This window comes from Amblyomma americanum, chromosome 1 (assembly GCF_052857255.1).
Source record: "Amblyomma americanum isolate KBUSLIRL-KWMA chromosome 1, ASM5285725v1, whole genome shotgun sequence".
NCBI lineage: Eukaryota > Metazoa > Arthropoda > Arachnida > Ixodida > Ixodidae > Amblyomma > Amblyomma americanum.
The window spans coordinates 228,530,233-228,549,543 of NC_135497.1; the positions used below are offsets into that span (position 1 = coordinate 228,530,233).

General features: G+C 47.4%; 1 protein-coding gene across 1 annotated transcript; it reads right to left on the minus strand.

The window, feature by feature from the left end:
* Positions 1–15,339: 15,339 nt before the first annotated feature.
* LOC144115991 (uncharacterized) lies at positions 15,340–16,137 on the minus strand. The gene is made up of 2 exons (XM_077650647.1): positions 15,806–16,137; positions 15,340–15,682 (listed from the first exon to the last, which is right to left on the minus strand). The coding sequence occupies exons 1-2, from the start codon at positions 16,135–16,137 to the stop codon at positions 15,340–15,342; spliced, it is 675 nt and encodes a 224-aa protein (XP_077506773.1).
* Between the last annotated feature and the right edge of the window lie 3,174 nt (positions 16,138–19,311).

The window sequence follows — 19,311 nt, forward strand, 5'->3', positions numbered from 1 at the left end:
ATGACCGTAACACTGACTACGGCGGCGCTGGAGTGGAGCACAGTGCAAAGGTACAAGCTTCATCGACAAGGAAGCATATCGGCAGCAGCGGCGAAAGTTCGCGGACAGAATTCTAAAGCGTCTGAATTTTGCAGTTCTCTTTCCCGGCTTCCGAGACCAGCGACACGTGCCAGCACAACTGCTACGGCCTTTGGGCTTCTACCGGGTGACCGTAACACTGAACACGGCGGCGCTGGAGTGGAGCACAGTATAAAGGTACAAGCTTCATTGTCAAGGAAGCATACCGCCAACTGCGGCGAAAGTTCGCGGACAGAATTCTCAAGAGTCTGAATTTTGCAGCTCCCTTTCCCGGCTTCCGAGACAAGCAACACGTGCCAGCACAACTGCTACGGCCTTTGGGCTTCTACCGGGTGACCGTAACACTGAACACGGCGGCGCCGGAGCGGAGCACAGTATAAAGGAACAAGCTTCATCGAGAAGGAAGCATATCGGCAGCAGCGGCGAAAGTTCGCGGACAGAATTCTAAAGCGTCTGAATTTTGCAGTTCCCTTTCCCGGCTTCCGAGACCAGCGACACGTGCCAGCACAACTGCTACGGCCTTTGGGCTTCTACCGGGTGACCGTAACACTGAACACGGCGGCGCTGGAGTGGAGCACAGTGTAAAGGTACAAGCTTCATCGACAAGGAAGCATACCGCCAACAGCGGCGAAAGTTCGCGGACAGAATTCTCAAGAGTCTGAATTTTGCAGTTCCCTTTCCCGGCTTCCGAGACCAGCAACACGTGCCAGCACAACTGCTATGGTTTTTGGGCTTCTACCGGATGACCGTAACACTGACTACGGCGGCGCTGGAGTGGAGCACAGTGTATAGGTACAAGCTTCATCGACAAGGAAGCATATCGGCAGCAGCGGCGAAAGTTCGCGAACAGAATTCTAAAGCGTCTAAATTTTGCAGTTCCCTTTCCCGGCTTCCGAGACCAGCGACACGTGCCAGCACAACTGCTACGGCCTTTGGGCTTCTACCGGGTGACCGTAACACTGAACACGGCGGCGCTGGAGTGGAGCACAGTGTAAAGGTACAAGCTTCATTGTCAAGGAAGCATACCGCCAACAGCGGCGAAAGTTTGCGGACAGAATTCTCAAGAGTCTGAATTTTGCAGTTCCCTTTCTCGGCTTCTGAGACCAGCAACACGTGCCAGCACAACTGCTATGGTTTTTGGGCTTCTACCGGATGACCGTAACACTGACTATGGCGGCACTGGAGTTGAGCACAGTGCAAAGGTACAAGCTTCATCGACAAGGAAGCATATCGGCAGCAGCGGCGAAAGTTCGCGGACAGAATTCTAAAGCGTCTGAATTTTGCAGTTCCCTTTCCCGGCTTCCGAGACCAGCGACACGTGCCAGCACAACTGCTACGGCCTTTGGGCTTCTACCGGGTGACCGTAACACTGAACACGGCGGCGCTGGAGTGGAGCACAGTGTAAAGGAACAAGCCTCATTGACAAGGAAGCATACCGCCAACAGCGGCGAAAGTTCGCGGACAGCATTCTCAAGAGTCTGAATTTTGCAGTTCCCTTTCCCGGCTTCTGAGACCAGCAACACGTGCCAGCACAACTGCTACGGCCTTTGGGCTTCTACCGGGTGACCGTAACACTGAGTACGGCGGCGCTGGAGTGGAGCACATTGTAAAGGTACAAGCTTCATTGTCAAGGAAGCATACCGCCAACAGCGGCGAAAGTTCGCGGACAGAATTCTCAAGAGTCTGAATTTTGCAGTTCCCTTTCCCGGCTTCCGAGACCAGCGACACGTGCCAGCACAACTGCTACGGCCTTTGGGCTTCTACCGGGTGACCGTAACACTGAGTACGGCGGCGCTGGAGTGGAGCACATTGTAAAGGTACAAGCTTCATTGTCAAGGAAGCATACCGCCAACAGCGGCGAAAGTTTGCGGACAGAATTCTCAAGAGTCTGAATTTTGCAGTTCCCTTTCTCGGCTTCTGAGACCAGCAACACGTGCCAGCACAACTGCTATGGTTTTTGGGCTTCTACCGGATGACCGTAACACTGACTATGGCGGCACTGGAGTTGAGCACAGTGCAAAGGTACAAGCTTCATCGACAAGGAAGCATATCGGCAGCAGCGGCGAAAGTTCGCGGACAGAATTCTAAAGCGTCTGAATTTTGCAGTTCCCTTTCCCGGCTTCCGAGACCAGCGACACGTGCCAGCACAACTGCTACGGCCTTTGGGCTTCTACCGGGTGACCGTAACACTGAACACGGCGGCGCTGGAGTGGAGCACAGTGTAAAGGAACAAGCCTCATTGACAAGGAAGCATACCGCCAACAGCGGCGAAAGTTCGCGGACAGAATTCTCAAGAGTCTGAATTTTGCAGTTCCCTTTCCCGGCTTCCGAGACCAGCAACACGTGCCAGCACAACTGCTATGGTTTTTGGGCTTCTACCGGATGACCGTAACACTGACTACGGCGGCGCTGGAGTGGAGCACAGTGTAAAATTACAAGCTTCATCGACAAGGAAGCATATCGGCAGCAGCGGCGAAAGTTCGCGGACAGAATTCTAAAGCGTCTGAATTTTGCAGCTCCCTTTCCCGGCTTCCGAGACCAGCAACACGTGCCAGCACAACTGCTACGGCCTTTGGGCTTCTACCGGATGACCGTAACACTAAACACGGCTGCGCTGGAGTGGAGCACAGTATAAAGGAACAAGCTTCATCGACAAGTAAACATATCGGCAGCAGCGGCGAAAGTTCGCGGACAGAATTCTAAAGCGTCTGAATATTGCGGCTCAATTTCCCGGCTTCCGTGACCAGCAACACGTGCCAGCACAACTGCTACGGCCTTTGGGCTTCTACCGGATGACCGTAACACTGACTACGGCGGCGCTGGAGTGGAGCACAGTGTAGAGGAACAAGCTTCATTGACAAGGAAGCATACCGCCAACAGCGGCGAAAGTTCGCGGACAGAATTCTCAAGAGTCTGAATTTTGCAGTTCTCTTTCCCGGCTTCCGAGACCGGCAACACGTGCCTACACAACTGCTACGGTTTTTGGGCTTCTACCGGATGACCGTAACACTGACTACGGCGGCGCTGGAGTGGAGCACAGTGCAAAGGTACAAGCTTCATCGACAAGGAAGCATATCGGCAGCAGCGGCGAAAGTTCGCGGACAGAATTCTAAAGCGTCTGAATTTTGCAGTTCTCTTTCCCGGCTTCCGAGACCAGCGACACGTGCCAGCACAACTGCTACGGCCTTTGGGCTTCTACCGGGTGACCGTAACACTGAACACGGCGGCGCTGGAGTGGAGCACAGTATAAAGGTACAAGCTTCATTGTCAAGGAAGCATACCGCCAACTGCGGCGAAAGTTCGCGGACAGAATTCTCAAGAGTCTGAATTTTGCAGCTCCCTTTCCCGGCTTCCGAGACCAGCAACACGTGCCAGCACAACTGCTACGGCCTTTGGGCTTCTACCGGGTGACCGTAACACTGAACACGGCGGCGCCGGTGTGGAGCACAGTATAAAGGAACAAGCTTCATCGAGAAGGAAGCATATCGGCAGCAGCGGCGAAAGTTCGCGGACAGAATTCTAAAGCGTCTGAATTTTGCAGTTCCCTTTCCCGGCTTCCGAGACCAGCGACACGTGCCAGCACAACTGCTACGGCCTTTGGGCTTCTACCGGGTGACCGTAACACCGAACACGGCGGCGCTGGAGTGGAGCACAGTATAAAGGTACAAGCTTCATTTTCAAAGAAGCATACCGCCAACAGCGGCGAAAGTTCGCGGACAGAATGCTCAAGAGTCTGAATTTTGCAGCTCCCTTTCCCGGCTTCCGAGACCAGCAACGCGTGCCAGCACAACTGCTACGGCCTTTGGGCTTCTACCGGGTGACCGTAACACTGAACACGGCGGCGCTGGAGTGGAGCACAGTGCAAAGGTACAAACTTCATCGACAAGGAAGCATATCGGCAGCAGCGGCGAAAGTTCGCGGACAGAATTCTAAAGTGTCTGAATTTTGCAGTTCCCTTTCCCGGCTTCCGAGACCAGCGACACGTGCCAGCACAACTGCTACGGCCTTTGGGCTTCTACCGGATGACCGTAACACTGACTACGGCGGCGCTGGAGTGGAGCACAGTATAAAGGAACAAGCTTCATCGACAAGGAAGCATATCGGCAGCAGCGGCGAAAGTTCGCGGACAGAATTCTAAAGCGTCTGAATTTTGCAGCTCCCTTTCCCGGCTTCCGAGACCAGCGACACGTGCCAGCACAACTGCTACGGCCTTTGGGCTTCTACCGGATGACCGTAACTCTAATCACGGCGGCGCTGGAGTGGAGCACAGTATAAAGGAACAAGCTTCATCGACAAGGAAGCATATCGGCAGCAGCAGCGAAAGTTCTCGGACAGAATTCTCAAGAGTCTAAGTTTTGCAGCTCCCTTTCCCGGCTTCCGAGACCAGCAACACGTGCCAGCACAACTGCTACGGCCTTTGGGCTTCTACCGGATGACCGTAACACTAAACACGGCGGCGCTGGAGTGGAGCACAGTATAAAGGAACAAGCTTCATCGAGAAGGAAGCATATCGGCAGCAGCAGCGAAAGTTCGCGGACAGAATTCTCAAGAGTCTAAATTTTGCAGCTCCCTTTCCCGGCTTCCGAGACCAGCAACACGTGCCAGCACAACTGCTACGGCCTTTGGGCTTCTACCGGGTGACCGTAACACTGAATACGGCGGCGCTGGAGTGGAGCACAGTATAAAGGAACATGCTTCATCGAGAAGGAAGCATATCGGCAGCAGCGGCGAAAGTTCGCGGACCGAATTCTAAAGCGTCTGAATTTTGCAGTTTCCTTTCCCGGCTTCCGAGACCAGCGACACGTGCCAGCACAACTGCTACGGCCTTTGGGCTTCTACCGGGTGACCGTAACACTGACTACGGCGGCGCTGGAGTGGAGCACAGTATAAAGGAACAAGATTCATTGTCAAGGAAGCATACCGCCAACAGCGGCGAAAGTTCGCGGACAGAATTCTCAAGAGTCTGAATTTTGCAGCTCCCTTTCCCGGCTTCCGAGACCAGCAACACGTGCCAGCACAACTGCTACGGCCTTTGGGCTTCTACCGGATGACCGTAACACTAAACACGGCGGCGCTGGAGTGGAGCACAGTATAAAGGAACAAGCTTCATCGACAAGGAAGCATATCGGCAGCAGCGGCGAAAGTTCGCGGACAGAATTCTAAAGCGTCTGAATTTTGCAGCTCCCTTTCCCGGCTTCTGAGACCAGCGACACGTGCCAGCACAACTGCTACGGCCTTTGGGCTTCTACTGGGTGACCGTAACACTGAACACGGCGGCGCTGGAGTGGAGCACAGTATAAAGGAACAAGCTTCATCGACAAGGAAGCATATCGGCAGCAGCGGCGAAAGTTCGCGGACAGAATTCTAAAGCGTCTGAATTTTGCAGCTCCCTTTCCCGGCTTCTGAGACCAGCGACACGTGCCAGCACAACTGCTACGGCCATTGGGCTTCTACCGGATGACCGTAACACTGACTACGGCGGCGCTGGAGTGGAGCACAGTGTAAAGGTACAAGCTTCATCGACAAGGAAGCATATCGGCAGCAGCGGCGAAAGTTCGCGGACAGAATTCTAAAGCGTCTGAATTTTGCAGCTCCCTTTCCCGGCTTCCGAGACCAGCGACACGTGCCAGCACAACTGCTACGGCCTTTGGGCTTCTACCGGGTGACGGTAACACTGAGTACGGCGGCGCTGGAGTGGAGCACAGTGTAAATGTACAAGCTTCATCGACAAGGAAGCATACCACCAACATCGGCGAAAGTTCGCGGAGAGAATTCTAAAGCGTCTGAATTTTGCAGCTCCCTTTCCCGGCTTCTGAGACCAGCGACACGTGCCAGCACAACTGCTACGGCCATTGGGCTTCTACCGGATGACCGTAACACTGACTACGGCGGCGCTGGAGTGGAGCACAGTGTAAAGGTACAAGCTTCATCGACAAGGAAGCATATCGGCAGCAGCGGCGAAAGTTCGCGGACAGAATTCTAAAGCGTCTGAATTTTGCAGCTCCCTTTCCCGGCTTCCGAGACCAGCGACACGTGCCAGCACAACTGCTACGGCCTTTGGGCTTCTACCGGGTGACGGTAACACTGAGTACGGCGGCGCTGGAGTGGAGCACAGTGTAAAGGAACAAGCTTCATTGACAAGGAAGCATACCGCCAACATCGGCGAAAGTTCGCGGAGAGAATTCTAAAGCGTCTGAATTTTGCAGCTCCCTTTCCCGGCTTCTGAGACCAGCGACACGTGCCAGCACAACTGCTACGGCCTTTGGGCTTCTACCGGATGACCGTAACACTGACTACGGCGGCGCTGGAGTGGAGCACAGTATAAAGGAACAAGCTTCATCGACAAGGAAGCATATCGGCAGCAGCGGCGAAAGTTCGCGGACAGAATTCTAAAGCGTCTGAATTTTGCAGCTCCCTTTCCCGGCTTCCGAGACCAGCAACACGTGCCAGCACAACTGCTACGGCCTTTGGGCTTCTACCGGATGACCGTAACACTGAGTACGGCGGCGCTGGAGTGGAGCACAGTGTAAAGGAACAAGCTTCATTGACAAGGAAGCATACCGCCAACAGCGGCGAAAGTTCGCGGACAGAATTCTAAAGCGTCTGAATTTTGCAGCTCCCTTTCCCGGCTTCTGAGACCAGCAACACGTGCCAGCACAACTGCTACGGCCTTTGGGCTTCTACCGGATGACCGTAACACTGACTACGGCGGCGCTGGAGTGGAGCACAGTGTAAAGGTACAAGCTTCATCGACAAGGAAGCATATCGGCAGCAGCGGCGAAAGTTCGCGGACAGAATTCTCAAGAGTCTGAATTTTGCAGCTCCCTTTCCCGGCTTCCGAGACCAGCGACACGTGCCAGCACAACTGCTACGGCCTTTGGGCTTCTACCGGGTGACCGTAACACTGAACACGGCGGCGCTGGAGTGGAGCACAGTATAAAGGAACAAGCTTCATCGACAAGGAAGCATATCGGCAGCAGCGGCGAAAGTTCGCGGACAGAATTCTAAAGCGTCTGAATTTTGCAGCTCCCTTTCCCGGCTTCCGAGACCAGCAACACGTGCCAGCACAACTGCTACGGCCTTTGGGCTTCTACCGGATGACCGTAACACTGAGTACGGCGGCGCTGGAGTGGAGCACAGTGTAAAGGAACAAGCTTCAATGACAAGGAAGCATACCGCCAACATCGGCGAAAGTTCGCGGACAGAATTCCTAAAGCGTCTGAATTTTACAGGTTAGTTCATTTTCCACTTCACTGTAACAGTGCATACTTTTCTAGTAATTGTTCATGCCGCTGCTGCCAAGCACTTCATACTTGTAACATGCCATCTGGGTCACTTGTTGCCTGTTTCAAGTGAGACGATACTTTGGATTCCAATGACAATTGAGTTGTTTGCACGGAGTGCTTCTTCTCTTTCCATACTGGCACATGCTCGGGAATACAAAAAACTGTGATGAGAACAAGGGGCTATGCCGCTCGGAAGAACTACAAGTGTCCCACATGTCGAACGGGGCCGCGCAAAGCTCAGACTTCAAAAGGGAAACAGGCTGATGAGGTAGAGGCGGATGCTGTTCTATTTGCAGACCTAATCAGAAAGGTGGACGAACTTTACAGCGTGAAAAACACTGTGTCTGTCGAAACTATAGCTGTCGGTGCAGATGATGTCGTCGAAATATGACAAACTTCTCTCGAGTACTGTGAAGCATGATAAACTTCTTGCTGACCTGCAGAAACGAGTGGAAACAGTCGAGAACAGCAAGTGCACGGAAGAGATCTGCCTCCTTCGGCAGGATCTGAACACAACGGAAGAGCATAGCCGCTCGCTTAACTTATTAATTCATGGAATAGCAGCTACGCCTGACGAAGACTGGTATTGAAACTAAATGAAGTCGCTGGACTGATTGCTGTTCCGGCTGTGATTAAATCACACATTGAAACCGTCCACAGGCTCACGGCGAAAAAAGATCGAATCCCAGCAATCATAGTGCGTTTTGCCATCAAGAGTACGAGAGACAACTGGCTGACGAACAACAATGAACAGCGCAAGCAGAAGGGCAATATCTACTCGAATGAAAATCTTACGCGGCGCACGAGTCATCTGCTGCAGCTTGCGAAATCCTGGGTGAAAGATAAGGTTTCCGCTTTGTGCGGCAAAAAGAGGGCAAGATCTTTGTGAGGAAGGAATGTGGGTAGAGTTGTGTTTCCGCTTTGTGCGGCAAAAAGAGGGCAAGATCTTTGTGAGGAAGGAATGTGGGGACAGTTGTTTTCTTACCAAGGATGAGCGAGCCTTGGAGCAAATTTGGTCAAACGTAGAAGCAAGACTGGTCGAACTTCCTCCTGAGGCATGAATCATTCTTCATACATAGTTCCAAGCGAACTTAAGAATACTCTCGGTTTCTGTTCTTCAAAAAAGCTAAAAAAATTTCCCGTTAACACACGTTCACTCGAAAACAAATCTTCAGAGATAAATGAACTTTTTTCAGTAGTTTCAGATTTGAATGCGATGTCCTTATGTTTACCGATACGTGGCTCAAAGAAAATGTTTTTTTTCTACCCTCCTACAATAGCTTCTTTCTGAATCGTGTTACCCAGCGCGGTGGAGGTGTTTCCCTGTATATAAAAGACTATCTAAGGTGCGATGTCCTCACGCAGTATTGCTATGTGATGACTATGAATTTTTTGCTGTTGCTAACGGTGAAATTGTTTTGTCAGTAATGTACCGTCCGCCAAGAGGTGACATTTCGAACTTCTTTCAGTTCATCGTCATATATTTCAGCTTTATTAAAGAAAAAAGTTTAAAGTGATTCCTGGCGGGGATCTAAACATAAATATGATGAGCAGTGGTACTGCCGCTACGCAACTGAGTGTCATACTTTGTAGCAATGGTTGTGAGAATGTGATCTCATTACCAACACGTATCACCCATTCCTCTCAAACGCCGCTAGATGCGTTTATAACAAATTCTGAAAGTACTTCAGTTATTCCAGTGTTGTTGAGTGTGATATCAGTGATCACATGGGTGTTTTTTATTGGCGTAGAAAAAAACACTAAAAGTAAGACATATAACAGTGTACATACTGTGCAAGGTATTACTCAAGAAGGTCTTGAGGCGTGCGGAAATGCTGTCTTTACCACAGATTAGTCCTACATGTACAACATAAAAGACAGTAACATAGGCGTATGAGTATTTTTTGGATCTTCTCAAAAAAACAATATGTACAGCATTTCGCGTATGTTAGTGTGAAACGTTCGAAAAAGATTCGCAAGTCATGGATAACTCTAGATCTTTTAAACCATATCAAAGTTAAAAAGAAACTTTATCATACCGTCATACAAACTAGAGACCCATTAAAATTAGCAGACTTCAAGGTGTACCGAAATAAACTAAACAATGACATTAAATTTGCCAGGGAACTGTATTTTAGTATGTACTTTGATGACTGCCATAACTCTGAACTCTTGTGGCGGAAACTGAACTCGCTTTTCAAACCACAAAATAGTCGCACGCCTATCGAAAATATTGTTATTAATGACAGTAGTATAAGCAGAACTGCGCTATCGAACGCGTTTAATGATCATTTCATACGTGCCTCACTTCTAGTGTACTGATGCTGCTTATCCTTATGTGGCAAATCGGATCTCTGACAGCCTTTCCTTAAACCAGTTTCAGAACAATAAGTAGTGTCAGCATTTCTCGAACTGAATAATAGCTCCGATTGTGACGTAAATGAAATTCAGATCAAATCTATCAAGTATGTAATACATCTCATCGCCCCACTCTTGACTTATCTTTTTTATCTATGTTTGCAACAAGGAATTTTTCCTGAAAATATGCAGATTGCTAAAGTTGTAGAAATTTACAAAAAAGGCGACAAAAACAATTTAACGAATTACCAGCCTATTTCTATGTTGCCTTGTTTCTCTAAAGGACTTGTAAAATAATCCTCTCTTTTCTAATTAAGTTCAGCTGTAAACACTCTATTATAACAGATTCGCAATTTGGTTTTCGAAAACATTTATCCGCAATATTAGTCCTACTTCACCAAAAAGAATATATTTTGCGTTGCTTTAAAGACAAAAAAATTGTACTAGGGGTATTTGTTGACTATTAAAAAGCCTTTGATTTCTTGAACCATAATATATTATTACAGAATTGGAACTGTATGGCATAAGAGGCCTCCCACCACAGCTCCTCCAATTGTACCTCTCTCATCGCCAACAATACGTCAGCATAAATGGATTTGATTCAAAAACAAAGCCGGTTTGTTGCGGCGTGCCTCAAGGAAGTATACTCGGACCTATGCTCTTTAATTTTTATATTAATGATATAGTAAACATAGACAACCAAGCAGCTTTCCTTATCTATGCCGATGATACCAGCCTATTTATTTCAGCTCGTAACTCCGATGACCTAATAGACAAGGCTAACGACACACTCTCCCGTCTAGGTGTCTTGACAGCTCATAATGCGTTAAAAATCAATTCTAATAAAAGCAAGGCCGTTATATTCCGCCCAAAAAATAATATCCCTGTCACACGGGCACTTTCGATTCTCATTGAGTCAATGCTCATCGAACTCAATGCAGATCGACGGTTGTCACACGGCCACTTTCAAGCGCAATCGAGCTCCATCCTGCTTGACTCGATGCCGATTCCTCAGGAGTGCTTGAGGTTCCAAGCACAATCAAAAGCACTCTCGCTCTCACGAAGCTATAAAAATAATCACTAGTTAACAAAACAAAACCACAATATTTGTTCTTGTAATTGATTAAAATGCAAAACAGAGCATTTTCAGGTACTGTGCGTGCTTGTATGCAAACATGTTTGAAAATAATCTCCACACCACGCTCCAAGCTACTCCAAGCTTCGCCGTCAGTGTAAACAAAGATGGCGTCCTCCTGTTCGCCGGCGCGCAAACAGTGGAGCGAGCGCGAGACAGCCGCTCTCATCGACTGCTGGCAGGACCGCCTAAATGATTTGCGGCGCCAGAAGAGGACCGCCGCAGTGTATGCGGAAATCGCGGAGGCGTTGCGGACCCTCCGGTTCGATCGCACAGCAGCAAAGGTGCGCCACAAGATAAGAAACTTGACGCAGATGCATATAATTGGTTTTTTTGAGGGAAAGGAAATGGCGCAGTATCTGTCTCATATATCGTTGGACACCTGAACCGCGCCGTATGGGAAGGGATAAGGGAGGTAGTGAAAGAAGAAAGGAAGAAATAGGTGCCGTAGTGGAGGGCTCCGGATTAATTTCGACCACCTGGGGATCTTTAACGTGCGCTGACATCGCACAGCACACGGGCGCCATAGCGTTTTTCCTCCATAAAAACGCAGCCGCCGGTAAGTAAGCATTTTAGACGACCTCCAACTTCGCAGGCATTGGCTTTCTCACCTGCACCTGTTCTGCTTCGTTGCTTTGAATTCACGCTTCACGAGATGTCATTGCACTATAGCTGCATTCGATTCTGTGCTGGTTCACAGCACCAATCCTGAAAAAGTGTTGCCAGCGCGGTGCCGAACCAGTTCTGTGGTGCAATCGAGCGCGTGCAGGCAGGTTTTGTCGTCTGCTCACCGTGGAGATGTAGAGTTCTCACGTGTATTTCTTGTGTGCGCTCGATTTCGTGCCTAACGAGATTTGAGTCGGCCATGGTAGACGGCGATGACATCGCATAGTTTTTTGTTATGGAGTAGTTCTACTCTTCGCACAGTGAATACGAGGAAACCGACTACCTGCTGTCTTTTGCCGCAACTCACTCTTGGACCGACGGCAGTCGAATTCCGAAGTGTTACAAAAGCATGCTTGCAAGCTGTTTCAATTACGAGTTCGCGATGCTCTTCAGACAATGAGAGAGACGTTCGAAGAACTTTCGGCGCGCTTCAAGGCACCTGCATATTTTCCGACGCCTAGGGGAGGGTGCCCGCAAATCACCGCCGAGAACCCGCCTTGCTAATTTAGCAATTTATAAACAGTGATTAAAAAAAGTCCTTTGGCAGCACCAGACGGCTTCCCCGCTGCTTAGCGCTAGAGTGCAATTTTGATTCATTACGCCTCCATTCATTTCAAGCCTGGCGTCTGACTGCAAAATCTGGTAGGCTTGTTTCTGTTTAATATGCACCTAACGACGGGCCTTTCTTTTCGCTTTGAAATGCACACTGCTCTGCCTTTCAGCAATTATGCAAACTTGCACAACTTTCCATCCTTTTAGGGACTTCAACAAAAACGGAACAACCACGGGCTCGGGCGCCATACAATGGCCCCATTACGCTCGCATCCATTCCTTCTTGGGGTCGTTACCAATGAAAGACCCCTCACTCGTTCAAGAAACCCGCTGCTCTGGCGGAGCCACTGTAGAGGAGGTATGTAGATCAAATTTGAGATTGGCAATGCACTTGCCAAAAAAGTTGTGCTCTATCATTTCCTAACCTTTTCATTTACATCACCGAGAACTTTGAAAAATGGCCTTTATTGGAGTAGCTGTGATGTTGTGGTCATGAAATATGTGGCACACTGCAATACTAAATAAACGTGTCAAGGTGACATCATATACAAAATGCAAACAGCTTGACATTTGTAGTCTGTCTTTTAGTACTGCTGCACGTTGCCTAGCACACAGCATGTGCTAGGTTGCATTTGAACAATAGTGATGTTTATTTCTAGTTCCATCATCTCAACGACATATTTCTTAGTACTGTCATCCTGTCCTTTAGTGCTACAAACCATCACATAATTCAAAGCATCAACCACCTTATGTTTCAAGTGCGGTCATGATGTCAACAGAATCAGCCATAGGTGGCACCTAAAGGCATTTGCTCAGGCAGTGAGTAAAGAAAACATGACCTTGGAAGAAACGTTGCCAATGTATTTCGAAAGCCTGATTAAAGGTCAACTTCTATCCGCTAGATGGCAAAAGAATATAAGTGGGCCAGAAACAAAATCCGTCTAATATCACTGCTTCAGTTCACAGCTAGTCACTGGAGACATCCTTGTTTCACACACGCTTGATCCCACACTTCTCGCCTGTCTATGGACCAAAGACATTGACAGGCAAACATCATAAATTGTCATGCAGATCATTCTTGGCATGGTGGTGGGCGCCAACACCGGGACCGCTGAGGATGGCAGCCCCGCACTGGAAAATTTACAGGAGCCCGCATTGAACACGGACGACAGTCGGGCAGGAGATTTTGCAGCCGAGTCGGCGGCTTCGGACTTCAGTTTTCAGACTCGTCGGATTTCTTAATGTCTTGCCCATGGTTTCATATCAGCAAGTGCCTCCGTGATGTTCAGCAGCAATTTGTGATATTGATGGCAGTGTTAACCACATGCAATATGGAATCATCTGATGTGACTCCAGATTTTGTTTCTTTTCTTTCTCGTGCGCATTTTTCCCATTTGTTTCAGCACCTACGCAATGTTGCGCGATGATTTGTAGTACTGAAGGCTGTGTTAACTATGTGCAATATGACATTATCTAATGTGACTCCTTCAGATTTTATCTATTGTTTTGTTTTCCTTTCTTGCTGTTGTGCATATTTGTTGCACTTGTTTCAGTGCGTGCATGATGTTGCGCAGCAATTTGTTATATTGAAGGCAGTGTTAACCACATGCAATATGACATCATTTGATGTGAGCCCAGATTGTGTCTCTTCGTTTTTGTGCACATTTTTTGCATTTTTTACAGTGCCTGCGCAATGTGGCGCGGTGATTTGTGGTACCCAAGGCTGTGTTAACTATGTGCAATATGACATTTTCTTATGTGACTCCTTATGATTTTATCTATTGTTCAGCATTTTTTGTGCTTTTTGCAGTACCTGAGTGATTTGCAATTATCATGGCTATGTTAACCACATGCAATGCGACATCTGAGGTTACTTCTTTCGATTTTGTCTGTTATTGTTTTTCTTTCTTGCTGTTTTATGCTTTTTGCACCTGTTCCAGTACCTGAGCAATATTTTGCAACAGTCTGTGATATTTTTCCGGTGATATAGACTGTAGCAACAAAACATTGTGGGCGTGTTGGTAATTCATGGTCAAACAACAGGACCAGCGTACAAAGAGGAATGACAAAATAAAGCTAGCCAGTGTCTTTTTTGTCTTGTCCTCGCATCTTGTTGATTTGGTTACGTTGAATGTGATACGTACATTTTTTTTTTTGTAAAGTGTTGGCTGCGAAGCCTATAAAGAGGTATAACCTTTCAAATTTTGTGTGTGTCTCCTGTGTGTTCCATTATCTTTTCACACAGTTTCTTAAAGTGAATGCATTGAACCAACTAGCCAGCCAGCAAACACGGTTATTGTAAATTGATAGCACAGTTTACCTCAGTTCTGTGCTCGCTGCTTGTAGTATTCTAGGACTGAAACTCGTACTGCAGCATTTTTTGCATCTTTTCCAGTGCCTGCGCAATGTGGCGTGGTGATTTGTGGTACCCAAAGCTGTCTTAACTATGTGCAATATGACATTTTCTTATGTGACTACTTATGATTTTATCTATTGTTTAGCATTTTTTGCACTTTTTGCAGTACCTGAGTGATTTGCAATAATCATGGCTATGTTAAACACATGCAATGCGACATCTGAGGTTACTTCTTTCGATTTTGTCTGTTATTGTTTTTCTTTCTTGCTGTTTTATGCTTTTTGCACCTGTTCCAGTACCTGAGCAATATTTTGCAACAGTCTGTGATATTTTTCCGGTGATATAGACTGTAGCAACAAAACATTGTGGGCGTGTTGGTAATTCATGGTCAAACAACAGGACCAGCGTACAAAGAGGAATGACAAAATAAAGCTAGCCAGTGTCTTTTTTGTCTTGTCCTCGCATCTTGTTGATTTGGTTACGTTGAATGTGATACGTACATTTTTTTGTAAAGTGTTGGCTGCGAAGCCTATAAAGAGGTATAACTTTTCAAATTTTGTGTTCGTCTCCTGTGTGTTCCATTATCTTTTCACACAGTTTCTTAAAGTGAATGGATTGCACCAACTAGCCAGCCAGCAAACACGGTTATTGTAAATGGATAGCACAGTTTACCTCAGTTCTGTGCTCGCTGCTTGTAGTATTCTAGGATTGCAACTCGTACTGCAGCACCAGTTGCGGTTTGATCATCTGCGACTCTGTGGCTGCTGATACAGGGCCTCGGAAACTTGTGCATCAGAGGTCCAGTCTTGCGTGGCGTGATCGCTAAACGCTTCACAGATGTTGTTCAGCGTACAGCAGGCGCGGATCACCAGTGGAGCTGTATCTATGCTGCTCTCCATCCTCTTCATTTAGAACCTGAATCTTGCCTTCAGTCTGCCAAACGTGTTCCCGACTACCCTTCTAGCCTTCAACGTGTGGTATTTTAACTTTTTCATGTCGGCATCCAAGTGGGCACTGTGGCTGAAGGGTTTGATCAAGTGGGATGTGAGGCGAAACGCTTGGTCGCAGAGTATTAGTGGAGGCACAGCTGTTCCACCGATGACTACAGCTGGAGCCTGAAATGTCGGCCCTTCAATAAACTCTGCCAGCTGGGAGCGTTGGTAGATGTAGACATCGTGGCAGCGCCCTGGTGATCCAACGTTCACATACCGAAAGCGGTACCGGTGGTCTACCAAGGCGAGCAGCATGATGCTGTGCATGTGAAAAAAAACAGCATTAAAAGAATTCACAAATCATGGACATGCACAATGACTTGTCTTCACTTTATGGCTGCAACATGTAAGCTCTACATAAGCCAAATATGAGATAACTCACCAGCCTTTGTAGTTGTAGTAGTCTGATGCGCTTTCCTTGGGCGGCGACACGGGTAAATGGCAACCGTCGAGTGCCCCTATCGCTTGTGGGTAATCGCAAACTGCACTGAACTCTCTAATGTGGTCACCCATTGCGTCTGAAGAGGGCATGTGTATCCACTTGTCATCGAGTAGGCACACTACGGCGTCACAAAACTCCCAACAGATGGTGTTCACGGTAGATCGCCCCAGGCCGAAATGATTGGCCACAAACCTATTCTCTGCCGAGGAGCACGGCTTGTACATCGCCACTGCAACGCGCTTCTCGACAGAGATGGCCAACCGCATATTCATGTCGACGCGCTGCAGCAGGGGCCGGCAAGCTTCAACTATATACCGGAACGTCGAAAAAGTCACACGGAAGACCTGTTTAAAGAACCGCTCACCGAGGTGGGGGAGAGTGTCCCCGAACCAGCGTTCGTTTCGATTGTACATCCACCTTTCCCACTGGACTGTACCATCGCACGCAACCGCATCTGCGATACACAACCCGTTCGCAAAAAGGAGCCGCGTTTTCACACCGTCTGTCTGACTTTTAGCCGCCTCTATCTCGACTTCGAGGTCAGCAGCCGCCACCATCATAAGAGCAATCTCACGCTTCCTTTCTAGACTCATAATAACCTACACAGCTGTGACAACAAAGCTTTTGGTTTCCACCATCATAAGAGCAATCTCACGCTTCCTTTCTAGGCTCATAATAACCTACACAGCTGTGACAACAACGCTTTTGGTTTCGGCGCCAACCGCTATCACGTCTGGCTGCGGATTTGGCTGCCGCTGCCCCCGACTGCACAATGTCGCCGGACATCACCATGTTATGGCTGTCGGCGGAACATTTGGCGCCACCTAACACACATGAGGGAAACTTCTCAATGAGCATTGAAAATGCCCGTGTAGCACCGGATGTTTCGAGCATGCTCGAAAATCTCGATGCAGATGGAGTTCAATGATGATCGAAAGTGCCCCTGTGACAGGGGTATAAGATCGTAATCATAAAGAAAAATCTAGTACTGAACTCTAACGTAATCGAAATTGTAAGTCGCTTCAAATCACTCGGTGTCATCTTTCATGAAAAAATGTTGGGGGATGGTCCATATTGACAGCATTCTTTCAAAATTTGCACGAGTAGTAGGGCAAATGTATAGGCACAGAACTATTCTTCCAGTCAATATCAAAAACTTCTATATAAATCATTTTATTCAAAGCTACAATACTGTCACCTTGCATGGGGTACCACGTCCCTGGGTAATCTTGAAAAAATCTTTATTCTCCAAAAAAAGGCCATACGATGCATATTCCAATTAAATAGAGAACAAAGCACCACGAACTATTTCATAACTTTAAATGCAGTGAAAATATTTTCCTTGTACAGCTTTCAGTTATTATCGCGCTTTAAGAAGGAGGGAGTACGAAATAATATGCAACAACTGCAAACTTTGGCCTCATTAACTAGAAATGACCAGACGTATAACACACGCAATATTTTTCCATGGCAGATAGAAACTATGAGGACAACAAATGCTATTCTATCAACTTCCAAAACACCTCACCATACTGCAAAGCAACAACGTTGATTTAAATGGCATATCTTTTAAAGCCCTTTTTGTATATTATGTCAAATCACGTTTATAATTTTTTACTCCTTTTTTTTCTTGGTTTTATCAATTATGAATCTATTCCTATTTTCTTTTCTCATAATGTTATTTTTGTATAAACATGTATTATTGTCTTCGTAAACTTCGCTTGTGCCGTGCCAGGAAAGAACTCTGTGAAAAGAAAAACCCTGCTTGCAATATCTTTGTACCAGGGGTCGAGGGCCTGTCAAGCTCCGTGGCTTTTTCCCTCGACTCCTTTTCACACCTGTCGGCACGAATAAAGATTATTATTATTATTATTATTATTATTATATTATTATTATTATTATTATTATTATTATTATTATTATTATTATTATTATTATTATTATTATTATTATTATTATTATTATTATTATTATTATTATTATTATTATTATTAAATTGAGAAATGAAACCATGGGTCATTGTGTTTGGAAACCTCGTAGCAATTTTAAAGTAGTCACCGCAACAGAGGCCTAGCGCTTTCTTTTTTTGAGTATCTGCCTCGCATGTGGCAGGCACGGGGCTCGCCCTTACAAAAATTTCTTTACGCAGTCTACACACTGTCCATAGACTTCTGTCTATATTGTCTATAGACTTTCTATAGACAACCCCTAAAGAATAGTCTATACAATACAAATCCTATAAACAATCTATAGATTTATGGCCATACACTCTTAGTAGCATTTTGTCTATAGATAGCCTATCGACTATGAATAGACAAAAAGATATATCTATAGGAAGGCAAGAGAGTCTATAAGAAGTGTATAGACTGTCTATGGACCATTTTTGTAAGGGCGATCCCCAGTGCCGCTGAGTACCGTCCGATCAACAATGGGTACAAGATTTTCCCTGGCGTGGTGCTCGGCCTCTCTACGTTCAAATGCTTGGAAAATTGGTCTCTGACCCACCTTCAGTAGACCAAAACTCCTTGTGTCACGACGTTATGCCGAAGCTGCCCTTACGCCATCAGAATTTCATCATCATCAATGTCAGTTTTCAAGTAACCAGGGAAAGACGAGCAGTAAGAAATCCGCTTTTGGAAGTAATTTTGTGCTATCACGTCGCAGAGTACAACAGGCACGGACGCAGCCGCTGACGACAGACAAGCCGGCTAACTGCGAACTCAAAGTAGTTTAAAGGCCGATCGAACTTGTACCCGCAAACAGAAAAGTCAGCGGCAGCGACCGAAACAGATACCACGCTCTGTATCGAGATGGCAGTGAACTCTTGAGATAGCGCTCCTATACAACGCCATGACCGGTGAGAAATATTGTAGAAGCTGTCGCGCGTCACATGGATCCTGCCAGAGTGGTGTGATCACGTGTATCTATAGTGTACGTTTGATAATTTGCCTCGCGTACTGTAAGTCCCGATAAATGCCCGCTACCTGGGCAAGCGCACCCTGGCAACTGTTAAGGGACTGGTTTCTAGCGCACCACTGAGCGATTGCCGAAGCGACGCCATAGCTGCCTTATAATCACAGCATAATTACTCTGACATAACCATCCCATGAGCGTGAATATGCGCGACAAACGTGGTGAACCTTGGCCAGCGGCAGGTTTCTGCTTTCCCGTTAACCAAGCGTTCTTGTGGGACTGACGTCTGCTCGTCAGAATGACAGCATACAAAGATAACAATGCTTCGCCACGGGCCAGAGGCGTGCAGCACTGAGGCTGCATGATGACACCTTATGTTTCCATCCCCGGTTTGCATCCATACTCGAGCGGCGACAAAGAGAGCGCATGGCCGGAACTCTGAAATCAATATACCCTGCTCACCGAAAACCTCCCCACGGTGGCCCTTTCTGTTTTCCCGGCGGAAATTAGGTGCAACGCTGGAGATTGTTGCA

Excerpts from the sequence above, each read along its gene's own strand:
- LOC144115991 (XM_077650647.1), bottom strand. The coding sequence starts at position 16,137 with ATGAATATGCGGTTGGCCATCTCTGTCGAGAAGCGCGTTGCAGTGGCG. Across the intron at positions 15,683-15,805 it reads TACTACAACTACAAAGGCTG|CATCATGCTGCTCGCCTTGG; the intron begins GTGAGTTATCTC and ends TCACATGCACAG.